Source organism: Lynx rufus, unplaced genomic scaffold (genome assembly GCF_022079265.1).
Source record: "Lynx rufus isolate CCGP_SWC_20201006 ecotype Redwood Valley unplaced genomic scaffold, mLynRuf1.p SCAF_19, whole genome shotgun sequence".
Taxonomy (NCBI): Eukaryota; Metazoa; Chordata; class Mammalia; order Carnivora; family Felidae; genus Lynx; species Lynx rufus.
The window spans coordinates 18,397,995-18,419,262 of NW_025814833.1; the positions used below are offsets into that span (position 1 = coordinate 18,397,995).

Consider the following 21,268-nt stretch of genomic DNA (forward strand, 5'->3'; position numbering starts at 1 on the left):
CCTTTTCGAGTTAGGAAGACTTGCATAAAGTCCTACTCGCTTTCCCTGTTCCTTTCTAATAGCAAAATGTAGTCAACTGAGCAAGGCTAAAAAAGATTATGGAAAAATCACAGGGATGCCTTAAGTGACATTTCAAAAAGAGGCTGTGGGAGGGTGTGGGCTTGGGCTCATCCATACCACCCTCGCTGGTGAAAAACAGAAGTTGACCTTACCTCTTCCTGTTTATTCAATCATCAGCTATCACCTGTTGACCTTTAGGTATCCAGTGCCCTTGAAAGTCTCCTCCTTGCCATCAGATCAAAACCAGAACAGTAGTCATTTTACACTGTGGCCTACATGCACTTATATTAATGATATACATGTATTTTGGAGGTGGTGGTATCGGTAAGCTATTTCTAAGAACTGCTGGGGCAAAAGGACCTATCAATTTCCTCCAAGTGTAGCCCAGTGATTTTTCTCAAAGGCAGTGTCCCCATTCTTTCTGTACCAGTCAGTCTATGCCTGACCTGAGAGAGACAGCTGCTCACAGATCTGCCACCCTGTTGCTTCTTCCCCTTCTGCTTCAGCCCCTACCTTCTGCCCCACTTTCAGACTCTCAGGTCCTAGGGGATTAAGAGTCCATAGTCTTCATTTCACACCAAGACACTTGGCTGATGACTCACCTGTCCTCGCCCTCCCTTCCAAGTGTGGTGATCCAAGCATGACTTGCCAGCCAGTTAGTCCCCTGGAGCTCAATGTCCCAGAGTCCCCATCACTTCCTTGAGTTTTCCAGGGCACCCTGGAATGCGAGCAGATGTAAGAGCTCGTGTGTATGCGTGTGTTTGTAATGGAAGTGGGGGTGGAAGGACTTAAAGTTGCGAATGACGCCAGTGAAAATGTTCAGCGGTGATGTTACTTACAGATACTTGAGAACGAACAAGAAGAAAGGAAATACAAAAATCCAGTTTGTCTGCATAGAATACATTTATGAGATCTGCTTACTCTTCATGGCTGATTTTACCATACGTACGGTAATAACTACGAAATGTTGTCAATATGGGTTAGATAAAATTGTACGTTAGAATTACTTGCAATGTGACACTGTGTTCAGCTATGCTCACACTGTGTTGATTATCTACTATGGTTTCCTACGCCTGTATTCTGCTCATGTGGGAAAAAAAAAATTCAGGAAATGTCTCTAGTATTTCTGAGGTTAACTGCCCAGGTGCCTCCTCTTTTCCCTTTTGGCATCTGCTGGGCAGCTATATTGCAGAGGTCACTGTGGGTACAAAGTGGCAGAAAAGAAAGCAAATGTAATAAAAGGTGTAAATTTTCCTAAGGCAGTATAAAACCGTTCCTCAGTACTCAGCACATATAGCTTATATTTACTATATATGCTTTTTCTCTATTCTATTTACCACCTTTGATTCTTAGGAGATTAAATCTGCACAAGCGTAGATACATACTAATATGATGAATTTTAAATGTTATTTTCCTTCCTTTATCATCAATGATTATCATTTAGAGTTGTTATGAAGCCTTTGTGACAGAGGTTATACTAAAATTGAAAGTATATGAACTTACTGAAAATCATGTAAAAATTAGCTATGTTTTTAATGTGGTTTCTCAGATTGATTAATTTATGCAATTGAATTGTTCTACTCTCTTGTAAACATATATTCACACTTTGCAAACTTGCACACCTGCAAAGTAAAGTGTGGTGGCATTTGCGATATTATCATTGTTTCATCAAGGATGATAGTCAGGTTACTTTTTTTTTCTTTATTTTAGAGAGAGTGAGAGAGTGTTTGTGCGAGCAGGGGAGAGGCAGAGGGAGAAAGAGAGAGAGAAAGGATCTTAAGCAGGCTCCATGCTCAGTGTCGAGCCTGATGTGGGGCTCGATCCCACGATCCTGGGACTATGACGTGAGCCAAAACCGAGAGTTGGATGCTCAACCAACTGAGCCACCCAGGTGCCCCTCACGTTAATTTTCAAATCTCACTTTATAAGCTATTATATATCATCTTCCCATTTTAATACAGTGGAAATTGATTCCACAAAGGTCTTGAAGATCCAAAGTATCTTAAATTTAATAATAATAATTTCAAAACAACTTGGCATTTATGAAGTGTTGTTGCGTTAATTTAAAAATAGTTCCAAGTTGTTATAAAGTTTAACATTGTATGAAAGCACTTCCTCAAAACATAGCTGTTTTGGAGATGGTGAATTTTTTTCCCTTAGGGATATGTGTGTCTCTTAAAAAAATTACTTTTCTTTGGATTGAAACCATGGCAAGGATCTCGCCTTATAGGTTTCAGTCTGCATTTTAATCAGGATTATACGAATCATGGATTAGTTTTTGTTTCTCCCACTTTCTTTCCTTCTCCCCTATCTTTCAGGATTCCGTTGTCCCCTCCCTTTGGCATTTATAAGCACTAGTGTGTACCTGGAACCATGTTAAGTGCTAGGAGTTCAGAAATGAAAGCATACAGTCTTTGTTCTCAAGGAACTGTCTAGTTGATGAGAAAGAAGAATAAAAAAACTAATTACAGAATTGGTTCTGGAGTGGTCAGGTAAGTCTTCCTGGAGGAGGTAATGGTTGCATGATGATGAATGAGAGATGACAAGGAGATGAAACTAATCTTATTTGGAATATTCATGTTTTTTTGGCTATGATAGCATTCTTTATTAAAAAGAAAATGGGAGAGTAGAAAATTCCAAGGCTCCATCCCTCCATCAACGAGCTGGCAAAAACGGTCAGCATCAACTTTTATAGAACTCTGGAGTCTAGTTGAAAATTTCCAACAACCGGGGCAAAACCTAATGACAGAAGCAGGTGCATTGCAGCAAGAGAGTTTGCTGTTTTAAATGATCTACTTCCCCTTCTCCGCATACCAGCCCAGAGGTGGCCATGAAGACAGCAGCCTGTACTTCTGGTGCAGGTTGCCAAGTGCCTGAGGGAGCAATACAGACCTTATTCCCACCGAACTGTGATTGTGGATTTCCATCTGTCTGGTGACTCCCTGAAGAACTGGTGCACGAGGGGATTGCCTTTGTTTGCCCGACACAGAGTGTTTCCAGGTCTGGGGCAGCTTCCCAGATGGCATTTGGCAAAAAGCACTTAAAGGCAAAAGAATTGGCCATAGCAGCCCGGGGAAAGGGATCGCAGTCAGGACAAGCAAGAGACAGATCAAAAAGGCTGGGAAGAGAGTGGGAAAGGGGGCATGCGGGGAAATGGGGGCTTTTTTTGAGAGAGAGAGAGGGAGAAAGAGAGAGCGAAAGAGCAAGCATGAGTGGGGGAGGAGCAGAGGGAGGGAGAGAGAGAGGCCTAAGCAGGCTCCGCCCTCAGCGCAGAGCCCCATCTCACATCCTCGGGGTCATGACCTGAGCCGAAATCAAGAGTCAGACCCTTTACCGACTGAGCCACCCATGTGACCAATACTGGATGCCTACTCAGAAAGGGCCTAATCCTCAGAGAAGATCCCAAACTTTCACCCCCAGCTGACCTTCAGGCTCTGTACAAGTGGGAAGTAAGGGTGAAGACAGTGTTGCAAAGGGCCTGGCTAAGCATGGAAGGAGTGTTGCAACACAGAGGCAATCTTCAAAGAGTGGGGGAGCTTTTAAACTTCTGTAAAAAGATATTTTGGGGCTTCAGGTGTTTATAGATACTCTGTCAATACATTAGCTTACCGCTGAGCTAAAGGAACACAGACCTCAGTGGCCATGTAACAGAAAGAAAAAGAAACTTCTAGAAAAGTAACTAAAACAACTTCAAACAAGTAGCCACAACAAACAAAACAAAGAAAACTGGAGTTAATTTTTGTATATGGGCTGAGGTAATAGCCTACCTTCATTCTTTCACATGTGGACATCCAGTTATATCAGAGCAACTTGTTGGAGACTTACTGCCTCCTCATTGAATGGTTTTGGCACCTTGTCAAAAATCAGTTGACCCTAGATGCATGGGTTTATTTCTGAACTCTCAATTCTATCACAGTATGCCAGTACCACTCTGTTTTGATCCTCTAACCTCGTGTAGTAAGTTTTGAAATCAGGAAAAAAGGAATTCTCCAACTTTATGTATTTATGTATTTATTTAAAGTTTATTTATTTATTTTGACAGAGAGAGAGAGAGCTCAAGCCAGGGAGGGGCAGAGAGAAAGGGAGAGAGAGAATCCTAAGTGGGTTCCATGCTGACAGCACGGAGCCTGACGCAGGGCTCGATCCCATGAACCGTGAGACCATGACATGAGCCGAGAACAAGAGTCAGACACTTAACCAGCTGAGTCACCCAGGTGCCCCTAGTTTTCTTGTCAAAGATTATTTTGGCTGTTAGGGCCTCTTGCCCATGTTATTTTGGGGTCAGCTTTGACATTTCTGCAAAAGAAAAAGGCAGGGGTTTTAATGGGGATTTCATTGAACCTGTAGATCAGTTTGGAGAGTGTTGCTATCTTAATAGTATGATATCTTCCAATTTGTGAGCACAAGACATCTTTCTATGTATTTAGGTTTTCTTCAACTAATTAAAACTTTTTTAACGTTTATTTATTTTTGAGAGCTAGAGACAAAGAGTGAGTGGGGGAGGGGCAGAAAAAAAGGGAGACCCAGAATCCGAAGCAGGCTCCAGGCTCTGAGCTGTCAGCACAGAGCCCGATGCGGGGCTTGAACCCACCACACGTGAGATCATGACGTGAGTTGAAGTCAGATGCTTAACCGACTGAGCCACCCAGGCACCCCTTTTTAACTACTTTCAATAATGTTTTGTAGTTTTCAGGGTATATGCCTTGTACCTCTTTGGTTAAATGTATTCCTAAGTATTTTAGTGTTTTGATGCTATTGAAAATGGACTTATTTTCTTAATTTTTCTGGAGATGGAATTGCTAGTATACAGAAATACCGCTAATTTTTATATGTTGATCCTGTATGCCACTACTTTGATGAATTTATTAGTTTTGGTAACTTTCTGGTGGATTATTGGGGAATTTTCATATAGAAGATCATGCCCTCTATAAAGAGAGAGAGTTTTACTCATTCCTTTCTAATTTGGATGTGTTTTAGTTCTTTTTCTTGACTAATTGCTCTGGCTAGAAGTTCTAGGACAACGTTGTACAGCAGTGGTGAAAGTGGCATTCTTGTCTGCTCCTGATCTTAGTGGGGAAGTTTGAGTCTTTCACCCTTAAGTGTAACGTTAGCTATTGATTTTTCATAAATGCCCTTTTTCAGGTTGAGGAACTTCCTATCTATTTTGCTTTTTGAGACATTTTTCTCGTGAAAATCTGTTGCATTTTTTTAAATGCTTTTTTGTGTATCTATTAGTTGATCACATGGGGTTTTTCCTTCATTCTAGTAATGTAGTGTATTACATTGATTGATTTTCACTTATTGAGCCACCTTTGTTTTCCAGAGATAAATCTCATTTGGGGGATTGACCATTTTGAAACATAGGATATATCCTTTTTTATGTTTTAACAGTTTTTGTCTTAAAGTCTTTGTCTGATGTTTGGAGAGCCACTCTAGCTCTCACTTGGTTACTGTTTGCATGGAATAGCCTTTTCCATCTTTTTATTATCAAGCAAGTTTGTATCTTTGAGTCTAAAATGAATCTCTTGTATCCTGTTTAAAAAAATATTATCTCTTCTGTCAATGTCTGCCTGTTAATTACACACTATTTGCATTTATTATAATTACTGATAAGGAAGGACTTCTGGCATTTTGCCATTTGCTTTCTTTCTTTCTCTTGAAAGAAAGCGTGAGCAGGGGAGGGGTAGAGAGAGAGGGAAAGAGAGAATCTTAAGCAGGCTCAGCACTGTCAGCCCGGAGCCCAATGCAGGGCTCGAACTCATAAACCTCGAGATCCTGACCTGAGCCACAATCAAGTCGGACACTGAACCAACTGAGCCACCCAGGTGCCCTTTGCCATTTTTTTCTAATATGTCTTATAGCTCCCTCTACCCCAATTCCTGCACTACTGCCTGCTTTTATGTTTCATTGATTCCTTTTTTTGTAAGAATTTTTATTTCCTTCTCATTTCCTTTTCTGCATACTGTTTATTTTCTTGGTGTTTGCTCTGGGATTGCAATTAAGATGTTAATTTATACCAGTATATTTTAGATTAAACACGAACTTAATTTCGTATTTAATTTCAAGTAGTATACAAAATCTTTCATTCTAGGGGCGCCTGGGTGGCGCAGTCGGTTAAGCGTCCGACTTCAGCCAGGTCACGATCTCGCGGTCTGTGAGTTCGAGCCCCGCGTCAGGCTCTGGGCTGATGGCTCAGAGCCTGGAGCCTGTTTCCGATTCTGTGTCTCCCTCTCTCTCTGCCCCTCCCCCGTTCATGCTCTGTCTCTCTCTGTCCCAAAAATAAATAAACGTTGAAAAAAAAAAATCTTTCATTCTAGCTTATACTGTTATTGCCACAAATCACATCTTTGCAGATTTGTATTGTTTTATGCAGTCATCTCTTTCTGAACTTTTGTTTTGAGAGAGCGTGCCCATGCACACAGGCGCCCGAGTTGGGGAGGGGAAGAGGACGAGGGAGAGAGAGAATCCCAAGCAGGTTCCGTGCTGTCGGCGCAGAACCCAACCCCGGGCTCGGGGCTGGATCTCATGACTGCGTATCATCATCTGAGCTGAAATCAAGAGTTCCGCGCTTAGTGGACTGAGCCGCCCAGACACCCTATGCGGTCATCTTTAAAATCCTGTATTTTAAAAAAGAGTTTCAAAATGCATGAATACTATTTTTGTACTTAGTTACTTTTAGCACGTGCTTTATTTCTTTGTGTGGGTTCCAGTTATCACTCGGTGCAGTTTAAGGCATTTCTTCAGCATTTCTTGTAGGGAAGACCCAGATTATGAGGGGAACATTTATTCTAAAAGTGGAAGAGAGACACTCTCCGAGAACCGTCCGAGAACCGTCCATCAGGTGAACACGAGAGTGAATTTATAGGGCAAGTTCAGAGCATTCATGGTTCAATCGCTGGATTTTCTTGAGGACGGGGACTCTAAGTTCATCATTCAGAATGACGAGGGAAGGGTACAGTGTGACTGACTGTCGAAGGTTTGAAGGGGTACCGAAGAGTTATGGGCCAGAGAACCGAGGTAAGAATAGAACGGCGCCCATCGAGGCAACCCTGCCACCCGACTAGGAATTCATTCCACGATGCTGGGTATCGTCCCGAGGTTCTTAGAAACAAATTCTAACCCAGGCTCACGGCAGCGCCCCGTGCAGCCATCCAGCCTATTCGCCCTCTACGGGACGCTCTTCAGAGGGAGGCGGATCCCAGCAGGCCTTGCAGGGTGACTCAGGCGTCACCTCTGTGACGTGTAACACCCTCGCCGGGTGGGGCTGGCGCGGTGAGGGCGTCCGTTTTACTCTCTGTGAGGAAAGTGAGGCGGTGAGGGAGGAGAGGCTGAGAAGGAGGCCGGGACTGGAAAAGGACTGCGGTAGAACCGACCGGGGACGTGAGGGGTGGGCCTTTACGGGCGGCGGCAGGGGCAGCATTCCCTGAGAGACGGTTAGTTATCTAGGCTCGCGGCCGTCAGTTAACTAGGCCGCAGCAGCCATGGCGGTCGACTTTGGGGACCACGCCAGCGGGTTCCGCCACACCGAGGTGATCAGGTTCATCAACGACGAAGTCCTCGTGAACGGCGGTGGGCCGGATTTCTACGCGGCCTTGTGTTCGCGGCCCTGGGACGAGGTAGAGGAGCGGCTTCGGACGGTCCTGGCCGACCCGCAGGTGCCGCGCGCCATGAAGAGGGCCTGTGCGTGGAGCGCGCTCGCCTTGAGCGTGCGCGTGGGAGCCAGGCAGCGGGAGCAGCAGGAGCGCCAGGTCCAGCGGCTGCAGAACCAAGCAGACGAGCGCGAGACGACTACCTCGGCCCTGGCCTCCGAGCTGCAGCGGCTGCGCGGGGAGCGCGAGTCGGCGGTCGCACAGCTGCGCTCCACACAGGCCGCCCTGCGGCAGACTCTGGTCGAGTGTGACGTGCTTCGTGGGCGGCTGCTCCAGGTGGAGAGGGCCTCCTGGGTCGTGCCGCTGGCCGGCGAGAGAGTGCCTGGGCCTCCGGCCGAGCCACTTGGGGCCATAGCATGGCCCCGGAATGCAGATGTGGTGGCCGGGGAGCTGCGCAGCAGGCTGTATTTTGAGGCCCGGGTGCCGGCCCCGGTGGCTGTCCTTTACGTGCCGGGACCCCCGAGTCCCTGGGCTCAGGCCGTACGGCCCGCTCTGCCAGTGCCCGTGCGGTACTTGCTTCCGTTCCGTGCCCCGTTCCCCGTGGGATTCCCCGTCTCGCCACCTCTGCCGCCAGTAGTAGTCATGGATGCAGAAGCTGCAGTAGTTCCACATCAGATGCCTCCTCTGGGGATCGGGCCACCTGGTCCACGTGCTGCAGTGGGCTACCAAGAGGGGATGGTCCCACGGTCGGACCAGAGGAGCTGCAGCCAGGCGGAAGGTCCTGCGATCCTCCAGAGTCCAGTCCCCCTGAGGGACATCAGAAGCCTTAGCCAAGAAGGTCCGCAGAGGCCTCAGGGGATGGTTCCTGTCAGAGATAGCTGGAGCCAGAGCCAGAGCCAGCAAGAAGATCCAGAGAACACCCAAGAAGTGGTCCCCCTTGGGGAGAGCTGGAGCCACAGCCAGCAAGAAGATCCAGAGACAGCCCAGGGGACGGTTCCGATCGGGGAGAGCAGGAGCCACAACCAGGAGGAAGGTCCAGAGAGGGCCCAGGGGGTGGTTCCTGCTGGGGACAGCGGGAGCCAGAGCCAGGAAGAAGGTCCAGAGTGGGCCAAAGGAATGGCCACCCTTGGGGATGGCTGGAGCCAGAGCCAGGAAGACCGTGCAAAGAGGGCCTGGGAGATGGTTCCCGTCGGGGAGAGCAGGAGCCACAACCAGGAGGAAGGTCCAGAGAGGGCCCAGGGGGTGGTTCCTGCTGGGGACAGCGGGAGCCAGAGCCAGGAAGAAGGTCCAGAGTGGGCCAAAGGAATGGCCACCCTTGGGGATGGCTGGAGCCAGAGCCAGGAAGACCGTGCAAAGAGGGCCTGGGAGATGGTTCCCGTCGGGGAGAGCTGGAGCCACGGCCAGCAAGAAGATCAAGAGGTGCTCCGGGGGGTGGTCCCCCTTGGGGAGAGCTGGACCCAGAGTCAGCGAGAAGGTCCAGAGAACCCCCAAGGAACGGTCACCCTTTGGGGTAGCTGGAGCCAGAGCCGGGAAGAAGGTCCAGGGTGGGCCCAAGGAATGGTTCCTGTTGGGGATAGCTGGAGCCACAGCCAAGAAGAAGATCGAGAGATGCCCCAGGGGGTGGTACTTCTTAGGGATAGTTGGAGCCTCAGCCAGGAGGATGTTCTAGAGAGGCCTCAGGGGATGGTCTCCTTTGGGGATAGCTGGAGCCAGAGCTGGAAAGAGGGTTCGGAGAGGCCTCGGGGGGTGGCACTCCTTAAAGATAACCAGGGCCAGAGCCAGGAAGAAGGTCCAGAGAATCCTCAGGAGATGGTTCTCTTTGGGGATACTTGGAGTTTCAGCCAGGAAGGAGGGCCAGCAAAGGCCCAGGGGATGGTCCCCTTTGGGGGTATCTGGGGCCTCAGCCAGGAAGAAGGTTCGGGGCGATCCCAGGAGATGGTTACCTTTGGTGCCAGCAGGATGAATAGCTGGGAAGAAGATCCAGAGAGGCCCCAGGAGATGGGGGCCAGTGGGAGACACAACCAGGAAGAAGATCCAAAGTGGCCTCAAGTGATGGTGCCCCTGGGGGCCAGTTGGGACCACAGCCAGGAAGAAGGTCCAAAAAGACCCCAAGGGATGGCCCCCCTTGTTGCCAGCAGAAGCAGTAGCCACGAAGAAGATCCAGAGAGGCCTCAGGAGATGCTCTCCTTGGGGGCCAGCGGGAACTACAGCCAAGAAGAAGGTCCAAGAAGACCCCAGGGGACGGGGGACAGAAGACGCCATGGCCAGCAAGAAAGTCCAAAGAGGTACCCCCCGGGGTTTAGGAGGAGCCACAGCCTGGAAGAAGGTCTACAGAGGCCCCAGGCGACCCCCCAGGGGGACAGCCGGAGCTGTGGTGTGAGGGAAAGCCCAATGAAACAGCAGCCTCAGGGGCAGAAGGCCAAGCAACCAAAAGGGAAAAAAGCTCTGGGTTTCCTGCACCAGGAGAAGTCTGCCTCAGGCTGCGGCCCAGAGAGTTGGGAGTGCCCATGGTGTAAAGCCATGAATTTTTCATGGCTCAAGGCCTGCTATAGGTGCAAGGAAGGCTGTGTGGAAGTTGAGAGTGGAGGCCCGGACCCAGGACCAACTCACTGATTTGGGAAAGGTAAGTAAGAATGAAAACGAAAGAAAAGACCAATTTCATAAGCCCAAAGAAAAACCAATTTCATAAGACCCTCTTCTGACCAAAAAGTAACTTACTTACCTCACAGAAAATTTGCAAACCAAAATTAGCGTAGAGAGAATTAAAACAATCCATTATTCTAGTACCCAAGGTAACAACCTTTTATCATTGTGGGTACTACATACACACATAAATGCAAATGTATTTATATACTTTTTAAAATTTACTTGAACAAAGACTGCTTTTGAGTATCATATTCTTTAAAAAGGAACTTCTCTTAATTGCACTGACATTCACAGGTGGTGGATTCTGAATGGCTGATGCCGATTGGTGGACGCCCTGGAGAAGCTGAAGTCTTGGAGCCTTGCCCCTCCCTCCCCTCCACTCTCTTCTGTTTTCTTATTCACATGCTTTTTTCTGAAAGTGCTGTGTCTTTGGCTGGGAACAGCCATGTCTTTTTCGAGTTATAACTATACTGAGTTTCAGGAGCACTGCTTTTCCTTGGAAATGCTGTTCCTTTGTACATGGCTACAGTGTTCATGTTTGTTCCTGGTTTTTATTTTATAGGTGAGGGCCTGTTTTTGTGTCTCCCAGCCCCACAGAAATTGTTTGTTGCTGAAGAAGCTGAACCTGTCCCATTAGAAGATCTTCTAAGAGTTTAAAGAAATCACACTTGATTCCTGCTGACCTGCACCTCATCGAGACCCCCGTTGGCTGGAGCGGAGAGGAGTGAGAGGAAGTCGGGGAAGAGGAGATGCTTCGGCACTCCTTAAGGCGGAAAGGAGGGCAAAATGATTTTGTTAGAATTTAATTTCTCTGTTGGGACAAGCAATTAATTTGGAAGAGTTGGGGGGTATTGTGGTGTTAAGTTCTATAAGTGATAGCAAATTTGATAGATAACATTTAATTCATTACACAAATCGTTATTGTCTGGTATGTGTTAAGAGCTAGACTTATATGTTAATATCTGGTGCACACATTATAACTTGATTTGATGAGTTTGGTTAGATACCAGGAGAGAGCCTAACTTGGGATACAAATTACATGAGGACTTCTTTGCCTTGCATAGAGCGTGGCTTTCAGGTAAGCCCAATTGACATAATTTCCAGATATTTTTGTAGTTCTGGGGGTAACAGCAGAGACTTTCATGACAGGACTTGAGTCACCAAATTGCTCATCTCATTGTTCCCAGGTGCGACAAGTGAGCAGCGGCCAAGATCAGGAAAGTGGCTTCATGAAAGTATGGGCAGGACATTTCTGATAACTGTGCTGGTTTCTTCCTTTGAGAGGAACAGCTATCCTTCTGGTTGCCTGAAAGACGGCTGAGTCACTTCGAGAAAGACAGTGCCTGGGGGAGTGTCGGCTACACACTCAAGCCCTCAGCTTTGGGCCACCGCCATCCCAAGCCCCTTTCCAGTCAAGAGTGGATGAAGAACAAAATGGATTCCGAGGGCAGACATCGTGCCATGGACGGTGCTTCTCTCGGGAAGGCTAACTGGATTAAAAAAGAACTGCACCAACATTTTTGGGAGCGCCCCTGGGCCCCTTCTCTTCCATTGGCTGTCCGCTCCCCGGGGGTGGGAAGTTCGACGGTCTCCAGTCTGAACAAAAGGTGTTCTTGAGTTCCCCCGGGGAAATCCCGGCCCACCAAGCTCAAACTCTTGTCAGAGGTTTCTGATCGTAACAATAAAGAGCGTGCACCGGCCTGCCGTGTCTCCTGGGTGCTGTGTCTCCTCGGGGCAGGCAGTTGAAACCTGCATCTTCCCACGGTCCCACCGAAGTGAGGGAAAGTTCGATCCCATAGACTATTAGGGGGCCTCTCCTCTTCCGGCCGGTCACCCAAGAATGGGAGGAGGAGGAACGTCCCTGAGGCCTTCAGTCCACTGTGATCGTCCCTGCGCCTCTCACTGTCCGCGTCCTCTCACAGTCCCCTGAAGGCGGGCCTCTCTGCTGCTCCTGGGCCCATGGGGCACTAGAGGTGAGGTGGAGAGGGGGCTTCTGTCTAGGCCGGGAGCCCGAATGCCTGTGTCCAGGCTCCCCATGTGCACCAAGAAGCCATTTCCCCGAGGCCCCGTCTCCTAGACGTCCGAGCAGAAATTTCCCTACTGCGTTTCTGTCCCGCAAGGCACTGTCCCCTCCCTCCTATGCATAATCCCATCGAGGTGCTCAGATCCCGGAAAACAGCCAGGTTCTGGCAGAAATGTTCCCAGAGGCAAATGGAGTGGAGCCTGGCTGCCTGCTTGGTATAGGGACAGGGAAGGGGCAGAGAACTGATCCTACCCCACCAGCTTTTTCTCTCCCCTCAGTCCTGATAACCGGCAGGCCTTGCTTACTAGAAGGGAGCCCTAGGGAGGAAGAGAACCATCAAGGACATCAACCCAGAGCTAGGTTTTCTGGGTTACGGGCTGGTTTTGTGATACTCTTGTGTGTGCTCATAGCTCCCTGGGATTTGGGGAGGATGGGACACAGGTGGGACTGGGACACAGGTGGGACTTGGGAGTTTTCCAGAAAAATCCATCTTGATGTAATAGGTTATTCCAGATGTCACTACAGTTGCTTCGTTTATGGTTTCAAATGGACTCTGTTGTTTGTTGGCATGCCTTTAGGTCTGCATGAAAGCAAACTCACCCTGTGCATAGCTTTTACATAGTTTAATCTTATCACAGTCTTTCAGGGTTGACTTTTTCCAAAACAACCTGAATCATTAACGTTGTCAAATCACTATTTTTTTCTGGGCTGGGTACACACACAAAAAAGGTAGCAGGTTTCTGAGGCCAGAACCTGGGCTTTGGAGTTAGAGAGACCTGAGTTCAGATACTTGCTCTGCTATTCACTAGCTGTGTGATGTTAAACAAGTTACTGGACTTCTCTGAGCCCTCAACAAGTGGTTGTTCCTTTCCCTACCCTCAGGGTTCTGCTCTGGATGCTGTGGTAACGAGTACAAGAGATTATTAATGATGCCAAGAGCTACCACTGAGTACTTCCTATGTGCCAGACACTCTAAGCACATTACCCCTTTTAGTGACTGTAAGGTATGAATAGGTACCCATATTGATAGTTCTTCAAGGAGCACCTGGGTGGCTCAGTCGGTTAAGCGTCTGACTTCGGCTCAGGTCATGATCTCACGGTCCGTGGGCTGGAGCCCCACGTCGGGCTCTGTGCTGACAGCTCGGAGCCTGGAGCCTGCTTCGGATTCTGTGTCTCCTTCTCTTTCTGCCCCTCCCCTGCTCACACTCTGTCTCTCTCTCAAAAATAAGTAAGCATTAAAAAAAAAATAGTTCTTCAAAGTGAGTAGTATTACCCCCATTTTACAGATATGGCAACTCCATACCCAAATTTGGGATTTTGTGAAGCCTGGCTTCAAAATGAAATTTTACTTGTTCTAATGTCTGTGCTTTTTCCATTATTGTACCCTAACATTTTACTCTAATATATTTGCACGTTCGCCTGGATCGTCAATGCCTAAATCCAATGAAATGATGGTAATGGAGAGACTCGGACGCATAGTGGCGGTCTGGTGGTCATGGTCATGCTGTTCTTTTGGAATTTCTCAAGCTTTGTGATGTGACCGCCTAGGCTGCTGCCAGTGAGTAGGACCACTTATTATCTCATGACTGCAAGACAGAGAGGGGGTGGCGGTGGCAACTTCGGTAGTGGAAGCGATTTGTATTTGATTCAGCAGACCAGCCTCATGAAAAGTTTGTATAGAGCCGAGTTCAATACTGTTAAGATAGAGCCCATCTTGACTGCTTATCTGAAGTCTGTCTGAATTCCTTAGTTTTTGTTTTAAGTGGGTAAGGTGCCAGCCGTAACAGTCTAATGTATATGCATGTATCCTTTTCAGCGACGAAGTAGGGGGAAAGGAGACTTCAAAAGCTTCAGATTTGTGTTGCAAAACGGAGAATAGAATGGATGTGTTCTAGATCGTGGTACCAAATCTATGACAGAGTGGCAAAGAAATACATCATTTCCTTACCCCCTGCTTTGTAAAGTCTCAACGCCGAATGGCAGTGGGTTCGTAGTCTGTGGTGCAGTGTGTTTCTCACTTCTAGCATGTGATAGAGTGAGTGCGTCCACTGGAACTAAGCCTCACATAAACTTAAGGATACCGAAACAATCCTGGCCTAGGACCGTGTGAGGTTGCTGTTGAACAGCTTTTTCTCATGGACTGTGTTTGTTCTTTGGCACTTAAGGCTGGTGTCCACGACCACAATGAAATCGGCAGAGAAAGTGCTGCCATACCGGGTACCTATACCCCCGAGGGACCTAGTACAATTCCTTGAGTACAACTTCCTATATGGTTCACACTAGATGCACTCAATGAACCGAAGAATCCCTCCAGTAAGGTCAGATCCTGGCCCATCTAGCCCAACTTCTCTGGGGCATAAAATGATTGTGAAAAAAGCATCCTACCCTCCCTACTGTCAACTCTAGAGGCAAGAAATGCCAGTAGGAATCCCTAGCTGCTTTTTCTTACTTTATACATCAAGCAAACAGTGCGCATGCAGAGAACGCTTCCTGTGCACTGGGCACAGCGTTAGGCAACGTGGAAGTCCTTATTACTGCCCTCTACAATCTCCTGTTCTATTAGAAGAAATGAGACAAATCTACACCAAACAGTAGTTATCAGCCTTTTCATCAATTGTTACATCATATTTTCTGACCTGTAGATGTCAGTTTTCAAAAGGTTCTGTGTATCAAACAGCACTATTTAACAAATGATTATTTTCTCACTTAAAATTAAGAAAGCACGTATCTCTCTAAGGTTCCCTCGCACAAACTTGATATGATTCCAACTAAAAGTGGTCATTTGTCATTTACGTTTAGGATTTTTGTGAGGATTCAGTGAATCAGTGAATATTACTATTACCATTATTATTACATGCAGCCTGCTCACGGGTGAATGGGCCATTTTACTAGGCTCTCTCTAATCCTGACAATACCTCAGAACCCATCATTACTACCTTCTTAAGCTTCTGTGAACTCTGTCACGTGCTTCTGTGAGCGCACATTAGGAACAATCTGTGTAGAAAGCTAGTAGTTTTAATACATGTTAAATACCGGTAAGTGTTAAAGGATTTTTTTTAAAAAAATACAAGTTGAGTGTGTATCATTTTGGGTTACAGACCTTCCAGGGTAGCTGGATGGTTTCAAATTGTCCCCCCGGTCAACAGAAACAGTTGCTGAGAAAGTTAACTTTGTTTTACTTGGAAATAATATGCAGTGTTACAGCTCTACTTGTGACATTTGCTAGCTCTTCGTCTTTTACGTTTCTATCTCCTATTTTAGGTTCGATTCTTCATTCTACACTACCTTACAAAAATTATTGCACACAGGGCAGAAACCTGTGATTACTTTTGTGGGGGGTAGCGTTTAACTTTACCCCAGTGTTTATAAGATGATGGCAAACAGATCTCTGAGGGTTTTGCCTGTAAGTAGAAGTTTTAGGATATTTAGTCCCATTTATTTTTTGCTTGATATATATTTACTTTGATAATTTCAGTGGCCATATTGGTTCCAGGAAAGAAAAGGACACAGCAAGTATTGAAAATTTCATACCTTGGAGCGCCTGGCTGGCTCAGTCAGTGAAGCTTGTGACTCTTGATCTCAGGGTTGTGAGTTTAAGCCCCACATTGGGTGTAGAGATTACTTAAAAATAAAATCTTAAAAAAAAGAAAATTTCATAACTTTACCACTACAATTCCTGATATTGTCCAGTTTTGAAACTTCAGAACATATATGACATGCTTTGGAAAAGACTCCTACTTTGAACTCCCCACTGATCGATGTTTCTAGCATTTTTTCATGAAATATTTATTCCTGGGAAGGAAAAGAAAAATGATGCCAGTGTTGCATCTGTAACTACAAAATGCATTCAGAAATCGACCATTAGCTGTTTGGCTTACTGGGTTATAATATTTCCTTCGCCAAATTTTGGTGTTCGTGGTGGATAGATCAAAGTGGTCGTCCATGTTTCAAAAACATCAGAGGTTTCTTTAAAAATGTTTAAAAAATGTATAGGCAAAACAACAGTCTCTTGTACTTTAACCTTTAGGTTTAAGCTCCTGTGGCAGAACTTTATTTTTGAGCTTCCAAGAAAGAGAACAGATTTTTAGAAGAAAAGCTGGAGCCTCCTTTACAATGAAGTGATATTTTCTTGCACTGCTATCATACCCAGAGTGCTCCCACTCAGGATGAAGGGAGGTAGAAAGAAGATTCAGTCATGATCCAAAGGCAACTGGGTTGATGAAACCAGAAGGGCTACATGATGATTTTTTTTTTTTTTTTGGTCTGTCAAGTGCCAAGGTGTGTGATGTGAAGTGGTGTTTCTATAAAGCAAAATGAGGCAGACCACAGGATAGATGTTGGTAAGCAATGGATGTGAAAGAAGGCAGTGTCAGAAATGATGTACTCCTTTGAGAAAGCAAGAAACCACACTCTGTGCAGAGGGTCCTCTCCACGAAGGGAAAGAGGAGAGGGGAAACGAAGGTGCTAAGTAGGTCAGGCACTCTGTCAGGATCTGGATGGGCCAGGAGGAATATACCACTGTAGGTTCTGGTCACATCACATATGTTATTTCATTTTATCTTCATGGGGAAAGATAATTAATGCCTGGCAAAGAGTGGCCTTCATTTGGTTGAGTAAAAGGAGAAAAAGGCGAATTGGGCAATGAGACCTTATACGTGCATCCAGGCCCGCCCAGGATAGAAGACGCCCAGGCCACTCAGTGTTCTCTTACTTTACTTTCATTTTTTAAAGTTCTTGTTTAAAAAAATTTTTTTAATGTTTAGTATTTATTTTTGAGAGTGAGAGAGACAGAGCATAAGCAGCAGAGGGGCAGAGAGAGAGGGAGACACAGAATCTGAAGCAGGTTCCAGGCTCTGAGCTGTGAGCACAGAGCCCGACGTGGGGCTTGAACCCACGAACCGTGAGATCATGATCCGAGCCAAAGTCAGACACTAACCGACTGAGCCACCCAGGCACCACTAAGTTTTTATTTCAATCCCAGTATAGTTAACACACAGTGCTATATTAGTTTTGGGTGTACAATATAGTGATTCAGTGTTCTATTACTTTATATGAGTAAGCTGATGATCTAGACAGGCCTGGACGGATAGACCTTGACTCTGTAAGAGCCTTTCAAAACATACTAATCAATGAGGCCCAGGCTAAAACAGTGTACCTGATCTCATAAAGCATATAGATGGACAGAGACATGCTACAAGTCAGGGCATGAGAACAGTTGACACTGGAGAGGTATAAGAATATTCTAGGAGTCGGGGCACCTAGGTGGCTCAGTTGGTTAAGCGTCTGACTCTTGATTTCAGCTCAGGTCATGATCTCACGGTTCGTGAGATCGAGCCCACATTGGGCTTTGTGCTGACAGTGTGGAGTCTGCTTGGGATTCTCTGTCTCTCCTCTCCCTCTGCCCCTCCCTCCCTCTCAAAATAAATAAACATTTAAAAAAAAAGAATATTCTGGAAGTCAAATACAGTTGCTAGATAGGAGAACGAAGCCCGACCAATTCAGTGCAATGACCTCAGAATTAAGGTTGGGAGGCAGAAGAGGATATCGGTGAAACACACAGGCTCAGAAGTCAGCAGCCTGTATTCAATTCTCAGGCCCGACACTGACCAGTTCTTTGTGCCACATTGAGCAGGCTACCTAGGCTCTTGAGTTTTGGCTTCTCCGTTGGTAAAATGGAGGTAATAATTAAGAATAATAATAATTAATTTGCTTCATAGGGCTGTTGATAGAAATAAATGAGATAATGCATGCAAAGTGCTTAGCAGGAATGCCTAGAATGTAGTATGTGGTTAGCAAATCTTAGCTATTAATCCTATTAATCCAAGAATGAGACCTCAGAAGCAGGCAAGAATTTCAGCTTGAATTAGGAAGCATCCTCTAAGTCACGAAGGAGGTAAAAGTAGGACACGTACAAGGAAGCATACATAGCAGACAGAAAGATCAAGAACTTGCTGTCTCAAGTAGGTTGTGCAGGTTTAGCATATAAGTGGAGTTCGATGCCCCACTGCTGTTCCCCTAGAGCCCCCTCCTTTCCTCCTATTACAGCTCTTCTCTCTAACCTAAATACCTACCACGGTGTCTGTCACACAGTAAATGGCCATGATGCTGGTTGAAAGAATAAACATACTTAAAATAGGCTTAAACACACCCACCCCTGTCTCTGGCTTCTCACTTACAAAACAAAAGGGCATTTGAAAAATTAGCCTCGTACATAAACTCAGATATTATCAAAAGGAGGTGCTCTTTGCAAGACATTTTTTTTTTCGCTTTCTCATTTTTGTAAAGGAAGTGAATTTTAGTAAGTGCAGAGAGAATGTGTAAACTCACCACAGGTGCCAAATCATAACACTGTCACAGGAGAATTCACACCTATAGATGAGCTAGTTGAAGAACAAAGTTAGTTTTGAAAGGTTAGAGAAGAAGATTTTGAAATGTCAGATCCACTCTATAAAACTGACCACCCTTGGCATCATCCTTTTCATCTACCTGGGTTTGAGAAAAGCCCAGGACATTTGAAATGAAGACAATTAGCACCTCAGACAGGGCATCCACATGCAAAATCCTGTCACCTCTCAGAGACCTCAGGAGGTGACAAGTTTAGATACAAGACACTTTCAACCTTGGCTGACAGTTTGTCAATGCTCTTATATTTGACTTAAATGGCATCTATATTTTAAAAGGTGGTAGTTTGCTTTAAACTGTGAAGCTCTCTTCCTCTACCTCATGATTTTTATTTCTTAGGTCGTTGCAAAAACAACAAGAACAAAAATCTTTCCTCTGTTGGGTGAGATCTGAGGAAATAGCTCTTGCTTCTTGCACACAAATGAGCTCAGTCCATTTCCCTTCGGTTTCTCTCTCAAAAGTACTCTTGGCTTTTGTTAAAAACACAGAATGTGAAAGTTGGAAGTGGCCCTAAGGGTCATCTGGTTCAAGTCCATTTGACAAATGGAGAAAGTGAGGTTCAGAAAGAGAAAAGTGATTTAGCGGTAAAACATGGAGAATAATTTGTCTTTCATAGTTGCTGGATTAATCCTCCTTGCAACTTATTTTGCCGTTCCAAAGGTGGGCCAGAGGCACGTACAACCAAGTGTGTGTGTGTGTGTGTGTGTGTGTGTATTTCTCTCTTATTTTCTTGAGAGCACTAATTTCATTCATTCACTCACTCAACAAATATATTTAAGTATCTAAAATGTTCTCGATGGCGGGAGGAGGGGTTCCTGGCTGGCTCAGTCGGTAGAACATGCAATTCCTCATCTCAGGGTTGTGAGATCGAGCCCCATATTGGGCATAGAGTTTAATTTAAAAATAAATAAATAAATAAATAAATAAATAAATAAATAAAACAGATTAAAAACATAAAAAATAAAGTGTTCCAGACAGAGGATACAGTGGTGGTGAATAAGGTACACAAAATCCTGCCATCACGGACCCTACGTTCTAGCTCAGGAGGTAGGCAACAAGAAATTAATCAGATAATTCTGCTTCTAAGTGGATTAAGCTTGTATTTGGGGCCCATTCATCCTCACTCTTTCTCTGTTGGTGCCTCCACTATCTCCATTACTCCCCTCTCTCATCCCCCCCCCTTTCCTCTCTCGTGGGTATGGCGAGAGAGAGAAAGAAGAGAGCCATTTAAGACCCTCCTTCTCTACACTTTCAAGCTCTCAGCGTGAAGTTCGGAATTTGCTAAAGTCAGGTTCAGTAATGGTGTAGCACTAGAGTGAAGATGTCAGTATTTTTCATCAACACCGCAGTAGTGGGCTGGCCCAGCTGTCAGCTTGCCGGCGAGATGACAACGAGGTACTGGATGTGAGAGTTGTATTATTACCTTATAATTTATCTGTTCTTTTTTTATATGATTTTAGTTGTGCTGAACCCCATCGTACCTGGCTGCTTTGACAGGTGTGCTATTTTAGCAACACAGAACAAAACAGAGAACGAAAAGAAGAATGCATGGTACGCTTTTGCTGTCAGATCCAGGTTGCTCTGTTCCTAAGTTTGTGGATGATTTGTTCAGGGTTGTTCAGAGACAAAACAAAGCAAAACTTGGGTTTCATTTTTACCCGTGTGACACCACGTTAGCACAGTTCACCTCACAGGTGGGCTGCTGGCCATATGGACTGAATGAGGGCCTGGCTCCCCTGTCCTATCTCCTCCTTTCGTGTTCAAAATTCCACCATCGTGATGAACTCTGAACTAATCATTTGCCAGCTCAAAATATAAAGAGTTCAGGGTGGGTTAACTTCTCGAGGCCTTAACATTGGTGTATGCGTTCACTTATTAGATCGATTTCTTCCTTGACCCGAAGCATGAAGAAGGGTGAGAAGTGGACTTGACCATAAACAAGTGAGGCAGAAAGATGAGGAGCCAATCCTGGCTCAGTACCCCAGAGCTATCCCCAAATATCATCTTGAATGCTGTTTTATTTTCTTTGTTTATTCTTGGTGTTGTAAGAGGCTTATGCTTACACTTCATCTACTAAGGTTGATGGATTCTAAGGTTGGGTATGCTCCAATCAAGGAGAGTCACGAGGTGCCTGGCTGGCTCAGTCGCTAGGACATGCGACTCTTGATCTCAGGTCGTGAGTTTGAGCCCCATGTCGGTGGGTAGAGCTTACTTAAAAAAAAGAAAAGAAAAGAAAAGAAAAAGCTGAGTCACTACTAGCTGCCACTGAAATCTCAGAGGATTGTTCTCAAACCTAGCGGGTGGCAGACAAAAGTCTGGCTTTGGTGCAAGGCAGCCCCATGCACCTGATCCATTAGTAGGGCATGTGAGGATTTAAAAATTGTTCTCTCAACCTTGAGCTCACGGCCTCGCCACGTTCACAAGGAACTAGGAGCTGAAGTTGTGGAAGAGATACAACAGGCACATGACTTCAGTTATTTAAATTCCAACTGTACAAGTATTTTACATAATCAAAAGGAAAAATGGAGAAGGCCATCCAGTTTCAAGC

General features: G+C 45.8%; 1 protein-coding gene across 1 annotated transcript; it reads left to right on the forward strand.

Moving 5' to 3' along the window:
- Positions 1-7,541: 7,541 nt before the first annotated feature.
- On the forward strand, positions 7,542-10,262 carry LOC124513809 (testis-expressed protein 13D-like). Its single transcript, XM_047081810.1, has 2 exons — positions 7,542-8,682; positions 8,872-10,262. The coding sequence occupies exons 1-2, from the start codon at positions 7,542-7,544 to the stop codon at positions 10,260-10,262; spliced, it is 2,532 nt and encodes an 843-aa protein (XP_046937766.1).
- The last annotated feature ends 11,006 nt before the right edge of the window (positions 10,263-21,268 follow it).

What these genes read in the sequence shown, in the direction of transcription:
- LOC124513809 (XM_047081810.1), top strand. Translation starts at nt 7,542, where the DNA reads ATGGCGGTCGACTTTGGGGACCACGCCAGCGGGTTCCGCCACACCGAG. An exon ending in GAGCCACAACCAGGAGGAAG is followed by an intron (nt 8,683 to 8,871) that starts GTCCAGAGAGGG and finishes ACCAGGAGGAAG; the next exon opens with GTCCAGAGAGGGCCCAGGGG.